The sequence below is a fragment of the Salvelinus alpinus genome, chromosome 27, assembly GCF_045679555.1.
Source record: "Salvelinus alpinus chromosome 27, SLU_Salpinus.1, whole genome shotgun sequence".
Classification (NCBI taxonomy): domain Eukaryota; kingdom Metazoa; phylum Chordata; class Actinopteri; order Salmoniformes; family Salmonidae; genus Salvelinus; species Salvelinus alpinus.
In genome coordinates, this window is record NC_092112.1 from 45023467 (window position 1) to 45047479 (window position 24013).

At 44.9% G+C, this 24013-nt stretch overlaps 1 protein-coding gene across 1 annotated transcript in view; it reads left to right on the top strand.

The window, feature by feature from the left end:
* Positions 1 to 23764, top strand: part of LOC139556629 (prospero homeobox protein 1-like) — a 42662-nt gene extending 18898 nt beyond the window's left edge. Inside the window, exons 4-5 of the mRNA XM_071370819.1 lie at positions 8537 to 8731; positions 22524 to 23764. Of these exons, the coding sequence (XP_071226920.1) occupies positions 8537 to 8731; positions 22524 to 22709 (381 nt within the window). The 3' untranslated portion in view covers positions 22710 to 23764. The remainder of the gene's footprint in view (positions 1 to 8536; positions 8732 to 22523) is intronic.
* Positions 23765 to 24013: the final 249 nt, after the last annotated feature.

Genomic DNA, 24013 nt, shown 5'->3' on the forward strand with positions numbered 1-24013 from the left:
GAGCTCGCAATGAGTCGTCGAGCCACGGAGCAGGAGGGGAGGACCGAGCCGGCCTGGAGGATAGGGGACATAGAGAGTCAAAGGATGCAGAAAGGGAGGAGAGGAGGGTTGAGGAGGCAGAATCAGGAGATAGGTTGGAGAAGGTTTGAGCAGAGGGAAGAGATGATAGGATGGAAGAGGAGAGAGTAGCGGGGGAGAGAGAGCGAAGGTTGGGACGGCGCGATACCATCCGAGTAGGGGCAGTGTGGGAAGTGTTGGATGAGAGCGAGAGGGAAAAGGATACAAGGTAGTGGTCGGAGACTTGGAGGGGAGTTGCAATGAGATTAGTGGAAGAACAGCATCTAGTAAAGATGAGGTCAAGCGTATTGCCTGCCTTGTGAGTAGGGGGGGAAGGTGAGAGGGTGAGGTCAAAAGAGGAGAGGAGTGGAAAGAAGGAGGCAGAGAGGAATGAGTCAAAGGTAGACGTGGGGAGGTTAAAGTCACCCAGAACTGTGAGAGGTGAGCCATCCTCAGGAAAGGAACTTATCAGGGCGTCAAGCTCATTGATGAACTCTCCAAGGGAACCTGGAGGGCGATAAATGATAAGGATGTTAAGCTTGAAAGGGCTGGTAACTGTGACAGCATGGAATTCAAAGGAGGCGATAGACAGATGGGTCAGGGGAGAAAGAGAGAATGTCCACTTGGGAGAGATGAGGATCCCAGTGCCACCACCCCGCTGACCAGAAGCTCTCGGGGTGTGCGAGAACACGTGGGCAGACGAGGAGAGAGCAGTAGGAGTAGCAGTGTTATCAGTGGTAATCCATGTTTCCGTCAGTGCCAAGAAGTCGAGGGACTGGAGGGAAGCATAGGCTGAGATGAACTCTGCCTTGTTGGCCGCAGATCGGCAGTTCCAGAGGCTGCCTGAGACCTGGAACTCCACGTGGGTCGTGCGCGCTGGGACCACCAGGTTAGAGTAGCAGCGGCCACGCGGTGTGAAGCGTTTGTATGGTCTGTGCAGAGAGGAGAGAACAGGGATAGACAGACACATAGTTGACAGGCTACAGAAGAGGCTACGCTAATGCAAAGGAGATTGGAATGACAAGTGGACTACACGTCTCGAATGTTCAGAAAGTTAAGCTTACGTTGCAAAAAATCTTATTGACTAAAATGATATAGTACTGCTGGCTGGTGAAATAGGCTAGCTAGCAGTGGCTGCGTTGTTGACTTTGTTTGAAAGTGTAGCTGGCTAGGTAACCTCTAACTGGCTAGGTAACCTCGACAATTACTCTAGACTACACAATTATCTTGGATACAAAGACGGCTATGTAGCCAGCTAAGATCAAACAAATCAAACTGTTGTACTGTAATGAAATGAAATGTAATACTACCTGTAATACTACCTGTGGAGCAAAGCGGAATGCAACTACTCGCTCCAAACCAAACCGGAAGTGCGTATCGTAGAGGGAGAGGCAATAGAAGTGTTGTTTCTTGTATTATTGTCTTTTGTGTCTTTAGAGGACTGCTTCACCTTAATGTCCCCTTTCCCTTTTCTTCTGTCCTTATTTTGTCCCACTTTGTCCCTTCTTTGTCCCTTCTTCTCTTCTGCCAACTAGACACTCCTTGTTAGCTAGCTAGCTTCTTTCAGGAATGTCCCTAGCAACTGCCTAGCAACAGGTAAACAACTTAGCTAGCTAAGAAAACGGTATAATTTTATGAAAATAAAACATACATACATACAGTACACACTTACTAGAACACACACACATACATACATACAGTACACACTTACTGACACACACACACCCATACATACAGTACACACTTACTGACACACACACATACATACAGTACACACTTACTGACACACAGGACGTTTCTTAACAGCACTATCAACAAGGCAGGTCCTACAGGCTCTAGTTTTGTCGCACCTGGACTACTGTTCAGTCGGGTGTTCAGGTGCCACAAAGAGGGACTTAGGAAAATTGCAATTGGCTCAGAACAGGGCAGCACAGGTGGCCCTTGGATGTACACAGAGAGCAAACATTAATAATATGCATCACTACTTGTATTTGTGAGAGGTATTGACATGTTGAAAGCACCGAGCTGTTTGTTAAACGACTAGCACACAGCTCAGACACTCATGCATACCCCACAAGACATACCACCAGAGGCGTTGGCAGCAGCCAATGGAGATCCATAGTAAATACAAATACTAGATTGAATGAACTTGGGAAGTGGGTTGGCCCGACAATGGCGTGGTGCTGCGTTGTCTTGGCGCTTGTTTACTAGGGATGGTGGAAGAACGTTCTGACCTGATAGGTAAATGTTGTGACAGTTGAAACATAATGTGATTGTTGTTTTCGCTGCAACAGTTTAGCATTACGCTATCCTTACACTACTACCCATGATTGATTAATTTGTGTGTTTTGACATGGTTCAGTTAGCCATCAGTATTGATCGCCAATTACCAGCTTCTCTGTTTTGACAAATGCCCAGACAGGTCATACATAGGTTATTGTTATGGTGTGATGGATGAACAATAGGCTAAACACAATCTTAGCGTTATGTCTGGTTTCTATACTTCCGACGTTACTTGAGAAAATATGAAGTTGATGTGATGTCAGAGACAATAAATGTCAGTGTTGTTTTAAAATGTCGGGGTCATAAATTAACTCTGAATACACAAACAAGGATGTCCCAAACTGATGCTGCTGTGAAAATCTTTCTCTCTTTCTCTCTCTTTCTCTTTCTTTTCATGAAAGCTCTTGTTTTGGACACTCTCACTGCCCCCACAACCCTCTTTCCCTCTCTCGTTTTTTCTCTCTCTCTCGCTCTTTCTCTTTCACTTCATCTCTTTATCTCTCCTTCTGTCAGGCCTTTGTGTGTATTTGGCACACTGGCCTCAGTATTTGTACAAGTCGTGCTGTGGAGTGGATGAGGTCAGGAGGTTTTTCCTTTTACATGTCATTCCTTGTCTTTTCTTTTTTCGCTGATGGTGTGGCATCCTCCCCCCGCGCTATGAAAAGCCAGGCGCTAGATTTCAGGGCTGGTTTGTGTAGAGTCAGCCAATAGACAACGAGAGATTATCTCCCACAATTCACCCCTGCAAAAACAGGAAGCGGTAGAAAGCCCTGATGACTGTGGATGGGCTTTAGTCAGAGAGGGACGGGCCTCTTCTCTTTCTGCTCCTCTTGTTGTTTTTCAAATAGCTTGTTGGTCTGAGGTCATGTGTATGGATTCTTCCTCCTCTCCATTGTTTGGCAGGCAGGGAGCTAGATGGACGCAGAGCAGAGTGTACCTGTTTGTCTGTCCAGAGCAGAGCTGCCGGGTGACTTTGACTTTACTGTCAATGTCATCACAATGTGCAGGAGACACCTTGTTGGTGTGTCTTTCTCCTTTGAGATCTTGCAGTCTGCTGTATTTGTGATGTCATGCTACAACGATCACTGATAATACAGAATGGGGATTTAACATGACCTAAGTTTACTCAGCAGCTCTCTAAAATATTATTGGATAAGATTATGACATGTACAATACATGACCAACAATATGTGGACATCTGCTCGTCGAAGATCTCATCCCAAAATCATGGGTATTAATATGGAGTTGGTCTCCCTTTTGCTGTCCCAACAGCCTCCACTCTTCTAGGAAGGCTTTTCACGAGATGTTGGAACACTGCTGCAGGGACTTGCTTTCATTCAGCCACAACAGCATTAGTGAGGTTGGGCACTGATGTTGGGCGATTAGGCCTGGCTCGCAGTCGATGTTCCAATTCATCCCAAAGGTGTTCGATGGGGTTGAGGTCAGGGCTCTGTGCAGGCCAGTCAAGTTCTACCACTCTGATCTTGACAAACCGTTTCTGTATGGACCTCGCTTTGTGCATGTTGTCATTGTCGTGCTGAAACAGGAAGCAACCTTTCCCAAACTGTTGCCACAAAGTTGTAAGCACAGAATGGTCTACAATGTCATTGTATGCTGTAGTGTTAAGATTTCACTTCACTGGAACTAAGGAGCCTAGACCGAACCATGAAAAACAGCCCCAGACCATTATTCATTCTCCACCAAACTTTACAGTTGGCACTATACATTGAAACGTCAGGCAGCCTGGTGGTTAGAAGGTTGCTGTATCGAATCCCCGAGCTGACAAGGCAAAAATCTATCATTCTGCCACTGAACAAGGCAGTTAACCCACTGTTCCCCTGTAGGCTGTCATTGTAAATAAGAATTTGTTCTTAACTGACTTGCCTAGTTAAATGAAGGTTAAATTTAAAATAAATTCTGCTGGCATCCACCAAACCCAGATTTGTCAATCGGACTGCCAGATGGTAAAGCGTGATTCATCACTCCAGAGAACGCGTTTTCACTGCTCCAGAGTCCAATGGCGGCGAGCTTTACACCACTCCAGCAGAGGCTTGGCATTGCACATGATCATCTTAGGCTTGTGTGCGGCTGCTCGACCATGGAAACCCATTTCATTATGCACCCTAATGAACAGTTCTTGTGCTGACTTTGCTTCCAGAGGTCATTTTCAGGACTCGTTGATCCCATTCTGTGAGCTTGTGTGGCCTACCACTTTGCGACTGAACCGTTGTTGCTCCTAGACGTTTCCACTTAACAATAACAGCACTTACAGTTGACCGGGGCAGCTCTAGCAGGGCAGAAATTTGACAAACTGACATGTTGGAACGATGACATCATATGATGGTGCCACGTTGAAAGTCATTGAGCTCTTCAGTAAGGCTTTTCTACTGCCAATGTTTGTCTATGGAGATTGCATGGCTGTGTGCTCAATGTTATACACCTGTCAGCAACTGGTGTAGCTGAAATAGACAAACCCTTATAGAAAATGAATAGGATTTGGTTTTGGTGTTGAAAAGAGCTTAATCGTTGGGACTTGAGTGTTTTCCTTCTCTGGCGCTGTGTGCATAGTTGTATGTAGGTTGCATGGTAGGGAAGCGTGTGTGTGTTTTGTTCCTTTGTTGTTAACGCTTAAGGTTGACCTTTTGCAGGCTCTCGAGTGTGAGTGTGAGAAATACGCTCTCGCCGTTCCTCTCTCGTTCCCCTCTTAGCTAATCACGCCTACACATACAGGCACACACACACACACACACACACACACACACACACACACACACACACACACACACACACACACACACACACACACACACACACACACACACACACACACACACACACACACACACACACACACTCCAACAGGCCATGGACATCTCATGTCTCTCTTGGCTGACCCCTGCCAGCTCAGATTTAGGAGTCCCGGTGATGTGTTGCTTTGTAATAGTTCCCCCCGACAGAACACTGACGGACCACTGAACACTCTGGTCCTTAGCTGATATCATGGGATCTTTATCCCCCCACAAGCAACTTAATGAAACAAGAATGGGACCTGATTTGTTGTAGCAACAAAGACTTTTAGTAGACACACTTATATTGAATCTCTCTCTTTCTCTCTCTGTATACATGTAACGTGTGATTAAACCACAGTTCATCCTTGTACAGTAGATATTCCATACAGTAGATTTAAACATGCATTGTGTCAAATAGATGTTGAGGTATAAAGCCTAGCCTGTATAATGAAGCGATGCCTGTCCAAAGTGACAAATCTATCAGTCATAGGGCAGGAGTGACACTAAAGGTCTCCAGTGTGAGTGATGACATTCACTGACTTTAATCTCAGTATGCAGCTCTCAATCACACACACACACACACATACACACACACTCACACGCACACACAGGTATCGCTCACTCCAACTCATCCAAGAGAGAGTGATGTGTCTGAGTAGTGACGTATCTGTGATAGTGAACTCGCAAATGTATGTGCATGAGTGTGTGTGTGTCTCAGAGTCTGTGTTGTGGACGTTGGTTCTTGCCTGTGTACAATAATAGCCTATGTGTGTGTGTAATTGTAAGAGTCAGTAGTTTATTTCTTTGACACTTCGATGTCATGAGCCTTGCTTGCTGACAGCTCACGTTCCTATGCTGCCCTGGTCTATTGTCCAGCCCTGCAGTTCTCTACAGCCCTCTCCCTCCCCCCTCCTAACTCTAACCCGCCACTGTTCTGCTAACCCTGCACTTTAGGCCTCGTCTGCCCCCACCCCTCCCCCCCACCCCCACCCTTTCCCTCACCCCCCCACCCCTTCCCCTCGCCACCCGACCATGCCAAACAATGTCAGGCGGACATACTCTTTCAGTCCTCCCCCCATTGTATCATCCACAGACCATTCCAGAAAATAATGACCCCTCCTTTCCCCCCCTCCAGTCCCTTTCTCTCTCATCCTCTCCCTCTCTCACTTTATCTCTCCCTTTTTTGCTCTCTCCTTCTTCTCTGTCCGAGCCCATGCCTAGCTCAAATGAGGCCGTGTGTGAGCCTGCGCTAGTGTGTGTGTGTCGGCCCGGATCAGATGAGAATGTGTTCTGGAACAATAGCCAGAGCCTAATCTCCATGTCAAAACCGCTCTCCCTCCCCAGCGAGTGGCTGCTCAGCATTTAGTAACGTTTTGTCTCCTATTCTAACAGAATCACAAAAAGAGCAGAGAGGAGGGGTGGAGGGTGAGAGTGGGGGAGTTGGTGTAGGGGCGGGGCAGGGATAGGGGGATAGGGGGGTGTAAGGCTTTTAGGGGAGGGGGAAGGGCTGAGTAATGAGTTAAAGGATTTGGGGGGGCTGAGGTAAAGGGTTTTGAGGGATGCGTGCATGTGTGTGCGTATGTGTGTGTGACTGTCCAGGCTGGGGACTGTGCTGGGCTCTGAGGTCCTTATCTCCCTGTCTGGCTGTTTGGACAATGTGTTTTCAGTAGCGAGGCAAAACGGAAGACAGCTCCAGCGCCACTAGGCCTTTAATAGGTTTATGTCCTATTGAATCCATGCAGCCACACAGATCAGATAGCCAGACCTTCTCAGCACTCATCATCTCTCTCTCTATCCCTCTCTCTCTCACTCTTTTTTTCTTTTCCCACTTTCTTTTATTTTCTTGTAGCCTGAGAGGGGTGGGGAAGCAGGGTGCAGTGCAGGGTAAATGGTGAATGGGGTTAAGTACATGTTTGAGCCCCCTGCGGGCAAGGGAGCTTTAGATGATGACTTAATCGTTTTCCTGGTCAATTATGTGTTTGTGGTCGCTCCCCTCCCAGCCCCGGTTATGATAGGGGGAGGTCCGGTCCCCCAGGGAAAAGAGTAGCAGACACACACGCTCGCTCTTTTTTTCTCTCTCCCTCTGTCTTACTTTATGTCTCTCTTTATTATCTTCTCTCTCTCAGTCCTGCTGCGGTCTTTCTCTCTCTTGTCTTGTATCTCTCTCTCTGTTATCATCCTGCCTCCAGACTCCCTGGTGTGATATGAATCCCCCTATGCCCCCTTAACTACACTCAACATTGATGTCTTCATCACAGAGCCCAGAAAGCCTTAAAACAATTGGTTCTGCACAATAATGTGGCCCAATATACTTTATAATGTCAAATAAAATAAAATCCAATATTATCAGTGTTGCTATTATCATGATGTCAATTAATTATCCAGGTTAAATAAATAACCATTATTTATTAAATAATTATTTTCATAATTATGATAATTATTACTCAAAATCTCTCTGACCCTTTATCTCTCACAGTTTAACTACCAGGGTTGGGCTCAATTCAGAATTGAATTGAGAATGCCTCCTGAATTCCAATTCAATTCTTGAATTTGAATTGAATTTGATGTAGTAAAAGGGATCAGAATCACAGTTTGAATGAAAGGAAATATAATTTAATTCAGTTAAACTCATTGAAATTCAAATGCCTCTTCTATTTTATATTAGGTCTAGTCTATACAAATAAACATCTTGTACAATTTTCAGAACAAACTCTTCAAATTAATGATCAAGAAAAACAAAATCTGTATGCAAATATTATCCTAAGTTGTTATATTTCATTAATCACCTACATTTAGTTGAATATGGGGTAAATACTACATTTCCCAGAATGCATTAGTTTAACCCAAACTGGGAATGATCAGTAGTTCTAAGCTCATGAGGCATAAACAGTATGAATGATATTCTCCAAGAATCAATGGGTTTACATTATATCCAAAAAGTACATGTCCACAAAATCTTTGCACCAATCACGGATTGTGGCTTTAGAATACATAACACAATAAGGTAGCGTCGAGAAAATATAATTGCCTTTCCACACACTAAGGTTAAAAAGAGTATATGAACATTGTTTCTCAGTGACATGTTCTTTGGTGTCTGGAAGTATGACCTGTTAGATTCAATGAAACACTCATGTTCTATGACTGAGTGGAATTTCGTTGAATTGCACTGAGTCATAGAATTGAATTATTAAATGATATTTCCTGTCACAAACTCAAATTCAATTTCTACATCCTGTGAGGTGTGGCCATTCAATTCAAATTTCAACTCATGAGTTGAATTGAGGTTAATTCCAAAATTCTGAATTGATCCCAATCCTGTTAACTTCTAGTGTATATAATACATTCTAACGGTATTGTCATATAATCCTTATTATTAAAGCCTCTCTCCTCTCTCTCCTCTGCCATAGTTTAACCGCTGCATCACGTCCCAGCTCATCAAGTGGTTCAGTAACTTCCGGGAGTTCTACTACATTCAGATGGAGAAGTTTGCCCGGCAGGCTATCAACGACGGTGTCACCGGAGTGGAGGAGATGAGCGTCAGCCGCGACTGTGAGCTCTACCGAGCCCTCAACATGCACTACAACAAGGCCAATGACTTTGAGGTAGAACCGCTTTTAGTGCGACACCCATTTACTGCTGTGCGACCATAGCCTCGCCTGAATACTAATGTCATGCACAGTTTAATAAGGTTAATGTTGTTGAGGTAGGACACCATTAAGTGCGACACTTATTCAGTATTATTCACTACTGATCAGCTCACTCAGTATTTTTTTTTAATGTACAATAAAAGTGTCCTGAGACCAAACATACAGTGTACATACACTACCTGGAAAGGGTGAGTTCCCCTTAGTGGACTAGATAGATTTATTTGACAATTTAAAACACAATACAACCACACGTGCATGGATTTAATATCATCAAGGATGAATTGTGGTCCTCTTAAATAAATAGTTAAGAAATGAACAAACATAAACGCAGTGGGTCCATACTTCGGAACATTAGAAAAAGTTTACAATTTAGCCTGGACCTCCTTGTCATTGGCATCAGCCAATTACAATTGTCGACGTCATTGCACATGATAGAACGTTACATTGGAGCTGGTCCCACCAGATAACCTGGCACACGTTAGGCCTATGGTAACCTCACTAGCTGACAATGATACTTTTGTTCTACTTGGTCTGTCGCAAGTGTAGAGTGCAAATATTTCAAGATGATGCATCCTTGACTAGGCTACTAGCTACTAACGTTAGAAGTTTTCACATATATGACAAAATCCCACGTTTTTGCTCATCCGTTTCAGATATACTGTACATGTGCTTTTAAGGAAAAAAGATAAAGTAGGTCTATACAACATTTCAGTTGTCATATACCGTCTTCATCATTGCTTCATTGACAGGCCACATTAACTGTGGGTTTGAGCCCCCCTCGCGTCAAGCATTTTTGCTAAGGAAAACACTGTTCACTGTTGGTCCTTGATCCTTGATTAAAATAACCCATATGTGAAAAAGTGGATGATTATTATTATGCATATAAAACATTTATGTAACATAGCCTATAGTAGCAATGATTATTTATGTAGCAGTGCCAGTACCTGCTGTATGTGTCGGTCTGCAAGAGGGACTCCAACAAGAAGCTCCTCATTAAATGTATTCGGAATCTTAATTTAAAAGGTTTTCTACACTTTTCTTCTCAACACACTCAAAAACAATGAACGTATGAACGTAATTATACATTTCAAAGGGGGGGGGATCATGTGGGATTCGCACACTTGCCACAATCTGCGACAAACACGAGGAGCTAACCACTGGGCACAGTCATCAGTTCAACGTCTAGTTTTGATTTACACGAGTTCTCAACTAACGTGAATTCAACGTGAATCGACAAAAAAAGTTCACATTTTTATTGGATTTAGGTTAAAAGTTGGGTGGGAAAAAAATTAAATGCCCTTGCAAATCCAATCAGTTTTTCACATTGATTCAATGTCATCACATAGTTTTTTGGGGGTTGAAATAACGTGGGAACACTGTTGATTCAACACATTTTTGCCCAGTGGGTAGGGGCTCTACACTGAGGCGTATGACCAATCAGTCAAACACATTTGATTATCAGAACGTGCCGTTGGACTTCTGTTAAGTGCATTTTCATGAACAAGTGGTGGATCACATCCAACTACGTCAACGATTTTAAGCGGCTGTCATGGAATTTGAACCGGATATAATCACGACCATCTGTGCAGGTTAGCAAAGGGCTACGTCTGCCAGGTTATCCGATGGGAACAGCTAACATAGCTTTTGACCACGTGCAACTACGTCAATGATTTGAATTGGCTGATCCAGGTCCAGGTTAAACTTAAACTTTTTCTAATGTTTGCAAGTATGACCTAGTAGGCCAAGGCTACACAGTAGACCTAGCCTACTAGGTATACTTGGGTTACACATATAACACATAACAAAACAAAGGACAGGACTATATAGCTAGCTAGCCGAACCAGACAAGTCAACCTGCAATCAGTCCTGCAACTCCGTGGGTAAAAACATCCAGATACTGTATATCCAATCAACAACTCAATGACTTATCAAAAACAAAAAACGATAATTAAAAAACACCCTCTTGTGTTCCCTGAGAGAGAACTACAGTAAGGCTGTTCTAAATGCTTATGAAACGTGGCAGAACGTCAAGTCCAGCACAATATGCCTTCAATGTCAGCTGACAACAGGCCTTTAAAAGTCTGCAGCTGAGAATGGCCTGGAATAGTGGGTGTGTGTGTTTTGTTGTTGCTGCATTTCCCAGTGTCCTGCTCACCTCGAAGGGTACAGCCGTCCCTTGGACCGGCCGCCGTGCTGGCCAAGCACTTCTCCAGTGTGTGTGTGTGTGTGTGCATGTGTGTGTGTTTGTGTGTCACTTTCAGGACGGAAAATCTCACTGTTGTCAAGGTTAAGCGTCCCACTGTTTTAGCAAAAGGAAGAGGGAGAGAGAGAAAAAAGACGGACAGAGAGGGAGATGGATAGATAGGGGAGTGATGTAGGGACAGTGCGGGGGGAATAGAGAGAGATGAAAAGCGGGAGAAAAACGGCAGAGAGAGGGAGAAAGAAGGATAAGAGGAGAGAAAGACAACGCTTTGCGGAGAGTGCCCTTGTGGTAGGGGAATTCTGCAGCGCTCACATTTAAAGTGCCTCTCTCTCCCTCTCCTATGTCCGTTATGTGTCTGTTGGGGCTCTTCTTCTCTCCTCAACACCCACACACACACACACACACACACACACACACACACACACACACACACACACACACACACACACACACACACACACACACACACACACACACACACACACACACACACATAAACACACACACACACCTCCCCCATACACTCTTGGCCCTCTTTGGGATTTGAACTACTCTAGGAGGAACACAGGCACTTCCATATGAAGTCATAAGGCCAAAATGTACAGCATAACAGCAACCAAAGTTCCCCAACTCAAATCAGACAAGACAGACCAGGCATTCTTCTCCTGTACCAGGAAACTAGCCTTGGCCTGGCTTAGGGAACTCTCAATTTACATACATGAATGTAGAAATTTGCAAGCAGACAGAGAGAGGGAGAGAGAGGGAGAGGGAGAGATGGTGCAGGTGAATAAGTCTTCTATTGACTGAGGAGCTGGTACGGGGGTGTGGGGGAGGAGGGTGTAGACGTTTTGCATATTAAGGTTTTTCGTGGCAGGTGTCTGGGAGATATAAGAGCTGATTACAGAGGAGCACAAGAAAAATTTGCCCAGCGATGCAAATACACCACCCCGACACAAACGAACTGCCTTGGCCAGTGTGAAGTCTGCCAGTGCATACGTGTGAGGGTGTTTTGTTTGTCTGTCTGGTGTGTGTGTGTGTGTGTGTGTGTGTGTGTGTGTGTGTGTGTGTGTGTGTGTGTGTGTGTGTGTGTGTGTGTGTGTGTGTGTGTGTGTGTGTGTGTGTGTGTGTGTGTGTGTGTGTCTGTGTGTGCCTTGCAAGTCAGAGATGTGAGGTGTAGATAGAAATATACTGGATTTGTATCTAGATGCCCCCAAGGAGGAGAAGGAAGGGAAGTGATCTATAGAAAAGGGCCTTGGGGGCATCTAGATACACATCCAGTATATTTCCATCTACACCTTACATCTCTGACTCACAAGACACGCACACACACACACACACAGGTCTGGGTTTTTTCTTGTTTGATGATATTCTGCTCTGTCACTGTGCTCCACTAATACACTCCCGTCTCCCTCTGAGCTCGTCTTTTGTAGTTATTGTTTCCTCTTCTCTTTCATTTCAATGCCCTCTTTCTTTCTCTCTTCCTTAGGTTGCCTCTCTCCTTTCATTCTTTCTTCCCCCTTTTTGCATGTCTTCTGCCCCCCCTTCCCCCGCCCTCCATCCCCTCTCCCCCTGTTCTGTTTTCCCCCCTTTAGGAAGTTTTTATGGCATAATTGCCACATTCCTTCTGGCACAGTGAACACCAGCTGTAATTAAAGAGCCTGTGTAAATTACCTGCCCCAGCTCTCTCTCTCGCTATCCTTTTTTCTCAGCCCTCTCTCTCTTTCTTTCTTACCCTCTTCTCTCTTCCATATCTCTCTTCTCTTTCGCCCCATCATCAAAATACCCCGTCTAACCCCCGTCCTCCTCCCAGATTTGTTCTAACCGTAAAAGTCAAACTCCCCCATTCACACTGGCAACTGTCCTTTCTGTGCTTCCCCGACACCCCAAAACATCAAAACACTTTTTCTTCCTCTCTTTCTTTCTCTCTGTCGCCCTCTCTTCTATATCTCTCAATTTCCTCTCCCCCTGTCATAAGGCTGAATGGTGGGGGGTGATAAATGGAATGGTGGGAGAAAAAGTGTCAGAAATAGAGGCAGAGAGAGTAGGGGTGGGGGGCGATGAAGATACATTTTTATGATGGCTCAGAGAACGTCTCATTTTACATAAGAGGGACTAGGCCAAGTTTCCACTGTCAGTGGCCTCCCTCCCACATCACACACACACACACACACACACACACACACACACACACACACACACACACACACACACACACACACACACACACACACACACACACACACACACACACACACACACACACACACACACACCCTACAGAGCATTTAAAAGAGGAAGTCCCTATGATCTCTGTCTTTAGAGAGTGAAGTACCAATGACAGCACACACACACACACTCATCCTCAGGGTATCATGTGTCCGCCCTTATCAGCTGCTCCCTCGTATTGGAAAGACGTCTCTCACTACTTTTGTCTTTTTTCCTCTTTTGTCCGTCCATCCATCTGTCATCCCTCTGTTTGAATTGATACGGCCCTCCCACGGTTTGTACTCTCTCAGAGCCAAGGGGTTTTCTGTTCATCAACGACAAAATCCCCAAATTATAGAAAACTTTATTGTCTGTTCAAGTGAAACTTGGCGTTACCTCTTTCCTCTAAACCGCTCTTTCCTTCTCTTCTCCCTTGCATCCATCCTTATCGCTTCTCCATCTCTCTCTCCTCTCCAGTCCCTGTCCATTAATGGTGCCTTAAGAGAGGCTAAGACCAGATGCTGTCTTGAGACCTTGGGACTATAGCTATAAGGTTTTATCCGCACAAAGCATAGTTCTGAGATATTGAGCATTACAGTTTTCAAATTCCAGATCTCAGAAAGGTTTTGTAGTGAATTCTTCTTTCATAACCCATTAAGGTCCTCACCTTTAATGTTACTAAAGTGCGGAGCATCAAAATCCTAAGACATTTGTAAATTCACTTTTTTAGCGGGGTGGAATCTCGATATGGCTCTGAAATGTCCATCTGGGTTTGGTCAGAAGGTTCTATCTAGCAAAGAATGTTACAATTATAACAGAAACATACAGACGTATAATGATTAAATAAAGAGAAAACCATTCCTTCTTTTTACCCAATTGGTAGTTACCGTGTTGTCCCATCGCTGCAACTCCCATCGCTGCAACTGTCCGCTTAACCCGAAAGCCAGCCGCACCAATGTGTTGGAGCAAACACCATACACCTGGCGACCGGTCAGCGTGCACTGCCATAGGGGTTGCTAGAGCGCAAAGAGACAAGAAGATCCCTGCCGGCCTCTTGGGGCCACATTTGCTCTCTTCCAAGAGGGTAATGTCTGTCCTCTTCCCTTCTGTCTGTCTCATTCTCTCATTCCTCTCTGGTACACAGCGGGTGTGGTGTGTGTGTGTGTGGGTCATATCACTGACCTGCATTTAACCCTGGGGGGTGTGGGGTTGAAAGGTCATGTCCAGTGGACACAGAGCAGACACACACAGGTGTAGTGTTTTCAATAAAAGCCTTATGTTTGTGTGTGTGTGGGTGTGTGTGTGTGTGTGTGTGTGTGTGTGTGTGTGTGTGTGTGTGTGTGTGTGTGTGTGTGTGTGTGTGTGTGTGTGTGTGTGTGTGTGTGTGTGTTTGTGTGTGCGTGTGTGTGTGGGTGTGTGGTGTGTCTGTGTGCGTATCTGTGTGCGTATCTGTGTGTGTGTGTGCGTGTGCGTGTGCGTGTGTGAAAAAGAAATAGACAGATACAAAGTGAGAGAGATTTGACATGTTTCTGGCAGGCGTACTGTAGTGTCTAATAGAGAACAGTAATGATGACCTGAAGAGAGCAAAGAGGAGCAACACACAGCCTGTAAGGCTCACACTCATTTACATCTTCATTATCCTGGTTTCACAATGTCTTACTGTAACTGGCACTGTAGGTTGCTCTGAGAGTGTGTGACAAAAATTGTTTTAGCTGTTAACCTTGCAGACTTTAGTTTAAGGCACCGAAACAGTATTAGCAATTTCGGTGTTATTAGCCTCTAGTAGAAAGGGGAAAGAAAGAGGGTAAATAATGAAGGAGAGAAGAGAGCTGCAGGTCACTCTTCACTGAGTGTCCTGCAGCTTTAAGGCCTCTGTTTGAAAAATATGTCAGGTCCCGTCTTTAGTGTGCATGTGACCGTGTGTGTATGTTTGTGTGTGTGTCAAAGGAAGCCACTTAATGGTGGAGTGCTTGTTAAATGAGCAGAACTGTGCTTGAAGCCTGGAGCACCAGGGATGGGGTAGACTTACTTAATTAATGGGACCTCCTTGTGGTCTGACTTCTCTTGTCTCTCACACACACACACACACACACACATACAATATCTCTCCTACACACTTCATACTCCATAGCCATATACTAAATGAGAAGAACTGCATACTCTACTCCATTTGATCCTTTATTCTCTTCCTCCCCTCCCCTCTCCCCTTCTCCATCCCCTTTTCCCCCCAACCTTCTGTCCCTGGTCACCTTGTGAGGGGCAGCCTGCCGTGTGGCACAGCTGCTGATTATGTCATTATTCCTGGACGTTTTCGGTGTGTGTGTGTGACTAATGAAGCATGGCAAAGGGACCAATGCCAGAATAACCAGGGTGTGCATCAGAGCTGCAGATGTGTCAAAGACCCCCCCTTACACTCTCACACACACACACACGCACGCACGCACGCACGCACGCACACACACACACACACACACACACACACACACACACACACACACACACACACACACACACACACACACACACACACACACACACACACACACACACACACACACACACACACACACACACACACACACGTCCCATTTCCCAGTCAAATGATTGCCAATACCTCCTCCAATCTGCAACATTATTGCCTTTCTCTTTCTTTCTCATCCACCCTTCTTCCTTTCTCCCTAATTCCCCTCCTCCTCTCTGCTCCTTACTGCCCCCATCTTTGTCAACCCGCCCACCCACACGCTCCTTCGCCCTGGCTCTTCTATTCTTCCAATCTCTCCTCCTCCCCTCCCTCCATTCTCTTCCTCACCAGATGTCCCTGTCCTATCTTCCAGATTCCCTCTTTATTTCCGCCTCCTGGTCTCTCTCTGGGAGCTTGCCTGGCTTACTGATATAAGAGGCCCCAACACACCACTCCCTGACCCCCATTTAGATCACCGGCTGGGTCTCTGCTGGGGTGGGGAGCATATCAAATAGATAATGAAATGTGTGCTGTGTGTTTCAGTCAGAGAGAATTGTGCCTTTTGCTCATCTTAATTAATAGACATTACTGAGAGAGCACAACAGCTAGAGTTGTATTTCACTCCTGTATTGCAGTATTGGTTGTGTTCCTTGAATTTTGCAGTTGTGTAAAGTATATGACAACATACATGAAGAAGTTTTTCATGATGGACAGGTCTCTCTGACTAACCTACTACCCATCTGGAGAGAGTTAATGAGGAGGGGAGGGGATAAGAGATGTCAGATAAGGCCCTGATATGATTGCGGGGAATGGGGGGATGAGGGATGAGGGAAAGCAGCGTCTTCGACACTGTCCCGTCCTTCACTCCCTGCCTGTGGTACACCTTGAGAAACACACAGATGACGCTAGGGAAAACACACGATGCAGCAGCCAAATGCAGGAATGCAGCAGCCCCTAAATGCTTCAGCTAAGGCCACCTCCACCCTACCACTATCAGTACTACAAGGAGCGTATTTACACAGCTTTCAGGTTGGTTTCCCCTTCTCCTCTCTTTCCTTTTCTTTCTTTTCCTTTCATTTAATGTCCTTCTCTTCTCTCCTCTCCTCTTGGACTCTTCAGCCATGGCATTGTCTTATCAGCTAAAGTGGGGTGGCAGGAGAAAGACAGGGAGGAAGGGGGAGAAATGGGCATCGGTTCTGTTTGCCCAAATTGACAGTGCAGTCCAAGAATTTATCAAAACCGTTGCAGATTATTGATTGAAGTTTTACTCAACAAAGATCTTATATTTTCTCAAGTTACGATTCTGTTTCCCTGCTGAACAGTTTCCAACATCAACCATTCAGAATTTGAAGCTGGTAAAATGTTGAAAGAAATTGTGTTCCGTTGTCAGAGCTCAACCTCCACAGAATTCCGTGTATAGTAAAATCTTGGATTGGCCCTCAGCCAGAGCGAAAGACATGGGAAGCGTTCCTACTCCCAGGCCAGGTGCAGCTTAGGAATTACAGTGGCTTGCGAAAGTATTCACCCCTCTTGGCATTTTTCCTATTTTGTTGCCTTACAACCTGGAATTAAAATAGATTTTTGGGGGGTTTGTATCATTTGATTTACACAACATGCCTACCACTTTGAAGATGCAAAATATGTTTTATTGTGAATCAAACAAGAAATAAGACAACAAAACAGAAAACTTGAGCATGTATAACTATTCACTCCCCCAAAGTCAATACTTTGTAGAGCCACCTTTTGAATCAATTGCACCTGCAATTCTCTTGGGGTATGTCTCTATAAGCTTGGCACATCTTTCCACTGGGATTTTTGCACATTCTTCAAGGCAAAACTGCTCCAGCTCCTTCAAGATGGATGGGTTCTGCTGGTGTACAGCAATCTTTAAGTCATAGCACAGATTCTCAATTGGATTGAGGTCTGGGCTTTGACTAGGCCATTCCAAGACATTTAAAGGTTTACCCTTCAACCACTCAAGTGTTGCTTTAGCAGTATGCTTAGGGTCATTGTCCTGCTGGAAGGTGAACCTCCGTCCCAGTCCCAAATATCTGAAATACTGAAACAGGTTTCCCTCAAGAATTTCCCTGTATTTAGCTCCATCCATCATTCCTTCAATTCTGACCAGTTTCCCAGTCCCTGCCGATGAAAAACATCCCCACAACACAGGGATGGTGTTCTCGTGGTGATGAGAGGTGTTGGTTTTGCACCAGACATGGTGTTTTCCTTGGTGGCCAAAAATCTAAATTTTAGTCTCATCTGACCAGAGCACCTTCTTCCATATGTTTGGGGAGTCTCCCACATGCGTTTTGGCGAACACCAAACATGATTGCTTATTTATTTATTTAAACAATAGCTTTGTTTTGGCCACTCTTCCGTAAAGCCCAGTTCTGTGGAGTGTATGGCTTAAAGTGGTCCCATGGACAGACACTCCAATCTTCCCCGTGGAGCTTTGCAGCTCCTTCAGGGTTATCTTTGGTCTCTTTGTTGCCTCTCTGATTAATGCCCTCCTTGCCTGGTCTGTGAGTTTTGGTGGGCGGCCCTCTCTTGGCAGGTTTGTTGTGGTGCCATATTCTTTCAATTTTTTTGTAATGATTTAATGGTGCTCCGTGGGATGTTCAAAGTTTTGGATAATTTTTTTATAACTCAACCCTGATCCGTACTTCTCCACAACTGACTTGTTTGGCGAGCTCCTTTGTCTTCATAGTGCCGCTTGCTTGTTGGTGCCCCTTGCTTCGTGGTGTTGCAGACTCTGGGGCCTTTCAGAACAGGTGTATATATACTGAGGTCATTTCACTAATGATGTGACTTCTGAAGGTAATTGGTTGCACCAGATCTTATTTAGGGTCTTCATAGCAAAGGGGGTGAATACATATGCACACCCCACTTTTCATCTTTTTTGTTTTTGATGTTTTTTGACACACGTAATTTTTTTCATTTCAATTCACCAATATAAAATATTTAGTGTATGTCCATTTCATGAAATCCCAATTTTTAAAAATTTAAATTACAGGTTGTAATGCAACAAAATAGGAAAAACATCAAAGGGGGATGAATGCTTTTGCAAGGCACTGTAACCCAGGGGAACTCAGAGCATGTGGGCTCTGTGTGTGGTGTGCTTCTTTCAAGGCTAGCCCAGCACACACAGTGCTTATCTTCTAGGTTCTCTTTTTGTTTGTCCAGCGCTGAGCAAATAGAAGGTGCAATACATCTCCTGATAGTTCCCAAAGGCAGGCATAAAACACGCTGTCACCTAGAGGAGCTTTCTCAGGCTTTGCAGAACACAGATTCCCGCCCCTTGAACAGTAGTGGATTTAGGCCCCCTGGCTGGCTACCTTTCTGCTGTTGATTTAAGCAGTCTTAAGACAGTCTGGATGATGTTGTGTGAATATCCCTCAGCAAGCAGTCTAGGAGCTGCCATTGTCCTCTGCCATATTTTATTACCTCATCAAAAAAAGAGGAAATCCGATTCCCCCTTTCTGCAAGAGAGCTTATCCCGCTGTCTCAAAGCAAGCTGTCATGAGAGAGAGGGAAGGGGAAAGAGAGACAGAGAGAGAGAGAATGAGAGAGGAAGGGGCGAGTAGGGGAGACAGAGGATGAATGAGAGTGATTAAATGCCTCATCTGTGCCGCTTGTCCATGGAACCCCCTCGTTTTCTCATCTCACCCCCTCCATCCTCAGTAGGGTTGGTGATAGGTCCACTTCTCCTTCATCAATATTTACTACCCTAACAGCAGGACTTGGGTTGGGCCATGGTGGGGGAGAGGTGGAGGGTGAGCGACATGCGTGTGTGAGAGGGTACACAGCGGGTTGAATGAATGCTGGGTAAAATATTACAGCTTTTATTGTCGCCAAACAACACTCTGGCGCTTTTTTTGTCCTTCCTTTCTCTGGCTCCCCCTCTGTCCTCTTCTCCTACTCTCCTCCTCTCATATTGTGTTATACTGGGCAAGAGCAGCATAATATCGCTTTACATGAAAGCTCTTGTTTTGGACACTCTCTCACTGCCCCCCCCCCCCCTTCTCTCCGTGGACATTGTGAGGCAGTACCAAAATATTTATTCCATTTATATTAGTCTGATGCCTTCATCAGCAGAAAGGGAACACAGTGCATTGTGTGTGTGACTCAAAGTGCTGTACCATATTTTGGGTGCGTGTTTGCGTGTGGGACATCAGATGCCATGTTCCTCTTTCAATCAGTCAGTTACCCTGCTTGCCTTTCTCAGTCCCCCCCAGCAGATGCGATGCTCCTCTTTCTTTCAGTCAGTCACCCTGCTTGCCTTTTCTCACTCTCTTACTGCCCCCCCCCCCCTACCTTTATCCTGCTATCACCAACGCCTCTGGAACAAAGGTCCAACAGCTAACCCAAGGAAGGAGGGGGAACGGAGAGGGGGACACAACAGTTAGAGCTCTCTGCTGGCCACGACAAGCAGGCAGCTCGTAAGCACACACACACACACGATGACAGACAAAGGGCTCAGGGACAAGAATAACTCTCTCTCTCTCTCTCTCTTGCTCCTGCTTCTCCCTCTCTCTCTCTCTCCGTCTCCACTCTCTCAGTCAAGAGGATCTGAAATACCAATACCCTTTTCTGCTTGACATTGCCTTCTCCTTGCAGTCAGCATTTTGCTGTCCTTTTATAGTCAAAACGTCAGGAGAAATTCCATGTAGGAATATTCTTAGTAATGCGGCACTCCCTGCGTCTCGTACTGCACTGGACCGCTGCCTGCCTGTTTGCCTGCCGACCAGTCTGGTGTGTATAGGGGACACAGTCACAGTCTCCTGCCATCCAGTTTATTGTGTCACTGTGTTTCATAGGTGACACCAGGCCAAACACTGATTTATTTTTATTGTGTCGTAAAAGTGTTATCCATTAGTAAGATATGGTGTTTTGTACAGTAGGTTGTATTGACTGCTGTTAGCCCTAGATGGCTCACATTTACTGAATCTGCACACATACATTCACGCACTGTATTTTCTCTCACAATTTTCTCATACGTACACTTTCTTATTCACGATTCACCTTGTCACACAAAGAGCAGTGGACATACACACGTGCGTGCACACACACATACATGTGTGCACACACACACACACACAAACACACACACACTCCATTCATCACACTGAGGGGGGTGTTTGGTTGTCCCGTGCCTGTGTGTGTGTCTGTGTGTGTGTTCCGGTGGCCACTAACCTTGCTGTGTCCTGACGCTCCTGATGAGTATCTGCAGGACACAGGAGGAGAGGAGCGGAGTGCGCACTGTCAGACGTTTGGGTAAGCTGCCAGGTGTGTGTGTGTCTGCCTGCATGTCTGCCTGTGTGTGTGTTAACATGTGTGTGTGTGTGTGTGGCTGCAGAGGGAGGCAGGCAGAGAGACAGTCAGCATTATCCAAGCAGGTGACCCCTGAATCCTGCATTGCTCTGGGGCTTTGAGTGAAGGAGAGAGGTTCAGGCAAATACACCAGGGCTGTGTGTGTGTGCGTGCGCATGTGTGTCTGTGTGTGCGTGGGTACATGCGTACACGCTCGTGTGTGTGTGTGTGTGTGTGTGCATGTGTGTCTCTCTCTCACAGTGTGAGGTGTGTCATCTACTTGGTTCAATCAGGTGTGTGTGTGTATGTGTGTGGACGTGCATGTGTGTGTGCTCCTACACATGTGTATGTGTGCTGGCTTGGGGTAAGGTGTCAGAGATCTTTTCCAGACAAATAATCTCTATGGTGTCAGTGAGCTTTGCTGTCATGGACACTAAAGAGCCTGTGTGTCTGTGTGTTCCCAAAGCATTTGGTACTACTTCCTCTTTTCAGGCTGTTGCGTGGGGTCATATTTACAGTACACTCATAAAGATGTCTTTCTGAAGCTGGGGAGCGGAGGGGGGAGGAGGAGGAGGAGGAGGGTGGGATATAAACCTGAGAATTTGCAAGAAATAAGCCATTATAAGTCACAACACAAGTGTACTGTATATTTCAATGGATCTTTTGAGGAAGTAGAGACTGAAGAGACAGGTGATACACAGTGTTACAGAACACCACAGGGCTTCTCAATAGAGCAACGAACTCAACCCTTTATTGTTGTGATAACGGTGTGTTACTGTAAATGATACAACTACTTTCTACCACACTACTACTCTCACCTAAGTTGTGATATAAAATACATTTTGATACGTTTTAATAATAGTATTATTAATGGAAGGTCTCTGATATTATAATAATATATTATTAAGCATTATATACTTAAGCAATAAGGCTTGAGGGGGTGTGGTATATGGACAATATTCCACGGCTAAGGACTGTTCTTATGCTCGACGCAACGCAGTGCCTGGGTACAGCCCTTGGACGTGGTATATTGGCCAAACACCACAAAACCCAGAGGTGCCTTATTGCTATTATAAACTGGCAACTAACATAATTTGAACAGTAAAAATGAATATTTTGCCATACCGGTGGTATATGGTCTCATACACTGCCGATTTAGCAGGTTTTCCTACTTACAAAGCATGTAGAGGTCTGTAATTTTTATCATAGGTACACTTCAACTGTGAGAGACGGAATCTAAAATTAATTACTTAAAAATCATACAATGTGATTTTCTGGATTTTTGTTTTAGATTCCGTCTCTCACAGTTGAAGTGTACCTATGATAAAAATTACAGACCTCTACATGCTTTGTAAGTAGGAAAACCTGCTAAATCGGCAGTGTATCAAATACTTGTTCTCCCCACTGTATATACATATATATATAATGTTACAGTTCATACATATATTCAATGTATGTGGCAGTCATCAGACCCACAACTATGGTGTTGCTATCACCATGCTCCAACGAACCAAGCCATCAGGAGAACCTGAACTAACGCCCCCTGTCTTCTGTCTGTGTTGGTGCAGGTTCCAGAGCTGTTCCTGGAGGTGGCTACGATCACGCTGCGTGAGTTCTTCAACGCCATTGTGGCGGGCAAAGACGTGGACCCATCCTGGAAGAAGGCCATCTACAAGGTGATCTGCAAGCTGGACAACGAGGTGCCCGAGGTCTTTAAGTCGCCCAACTGTCTCCAGGAGCTCTTACACGAGTAACCCATCATGACCTACCTTCACCCCCCCCCCCCCCCCCCTCCACCGCCCCGACGTTTTTTTTGCTTTTCACGTTTTTATTTATTTATTTATTTTTATCTGATTTTCCTGCTTTTTTGAATGTATGAAGTATGAAGTTGCATTCCTCCCAATCTGAAGCATACTGGGCTGTCCAAGTTATCTAGCTATTGTGTTGTTGTTATTATTATTATTATTATTAATTTCATCATGACTATGATTATTATTATTATTTTTTTATTATTCTGCTGATCTGAAGATACTTTGATTTTATTGAGCAGGGGTGTCAATCTCATTTGATGGAAGGCCTAGTGTCTGCGTTTTTTTTTTTCTTTTCTTTCATTTAAGCCCCAGACCACCAGTTGTGGGGAGTTCCTTACTAATTAGTGACCTTAATTCATCAATCAAGTACAAGGGAGGAGCGAAGACCCGCAGATACTCGGCCCTCCATGGATTGACTTTGACACGTGCTTTTTGGTGGTTGGACTGTGTGAAACCTGATCTATCTGCCCTGATGTACTAGAAACACTAAATAGGGGTCCTCACTATGCCCAGGCAAGGGCTTCCCACTACCCTGTACCCTACCTACTCTAAGAATGACCCTACAATGCAAGTGCGGTCACCAATTGATTTTGGCCACTACACTACGAAAGGGGAGAGGGGTCCTCAATAGGCTCTCCCCATTATGCGAGGTGACTCCCCAATAGGTGCCCAATACAATGGACATCCCACGGAGGACAACACTACACTACGCTTTATTAACTACTGAACTATACTGGAATACTAGTACTGGTCTGTATTGGTATACTTGAACTGGACTGGCATCAGTCATCTACTGAGCTCGACCATGATACTTTAAAGTGTGCTTTCTGTGATTAGGACATTGTGTTTATTGGGTGTATATTATTAATATTATTATTCCTGTTGTTATTGTTGTTTTTATTATTATTATTTGTCAGCATTGCTTGATACACATTGGCACTTCCAGATTTGTCCCTTGACAACGTTACAGAAAATAAATTATTATTATTATTCCAAAAGAGTATAAATTCTCTACATATAATTACTTTGCTCTCAGCAATTTGGGCAAAAACATCTTGCTCATGTTCATATCCCCCATCCCTCCTCTTTCTGTTTGTGTAGGTCCAAGTTTTGTTTGAACTTCTCTGCTGATAGGGAAGAGAGTGGAGAGAGAGTAGGCTTCAGTCCTGGGGCTCAAGTAAATACACAAGGGGGAGTCTCAACCCTAAGCTTTGCACAACTAGGAAACATTGCTGTAAATGGTGTTG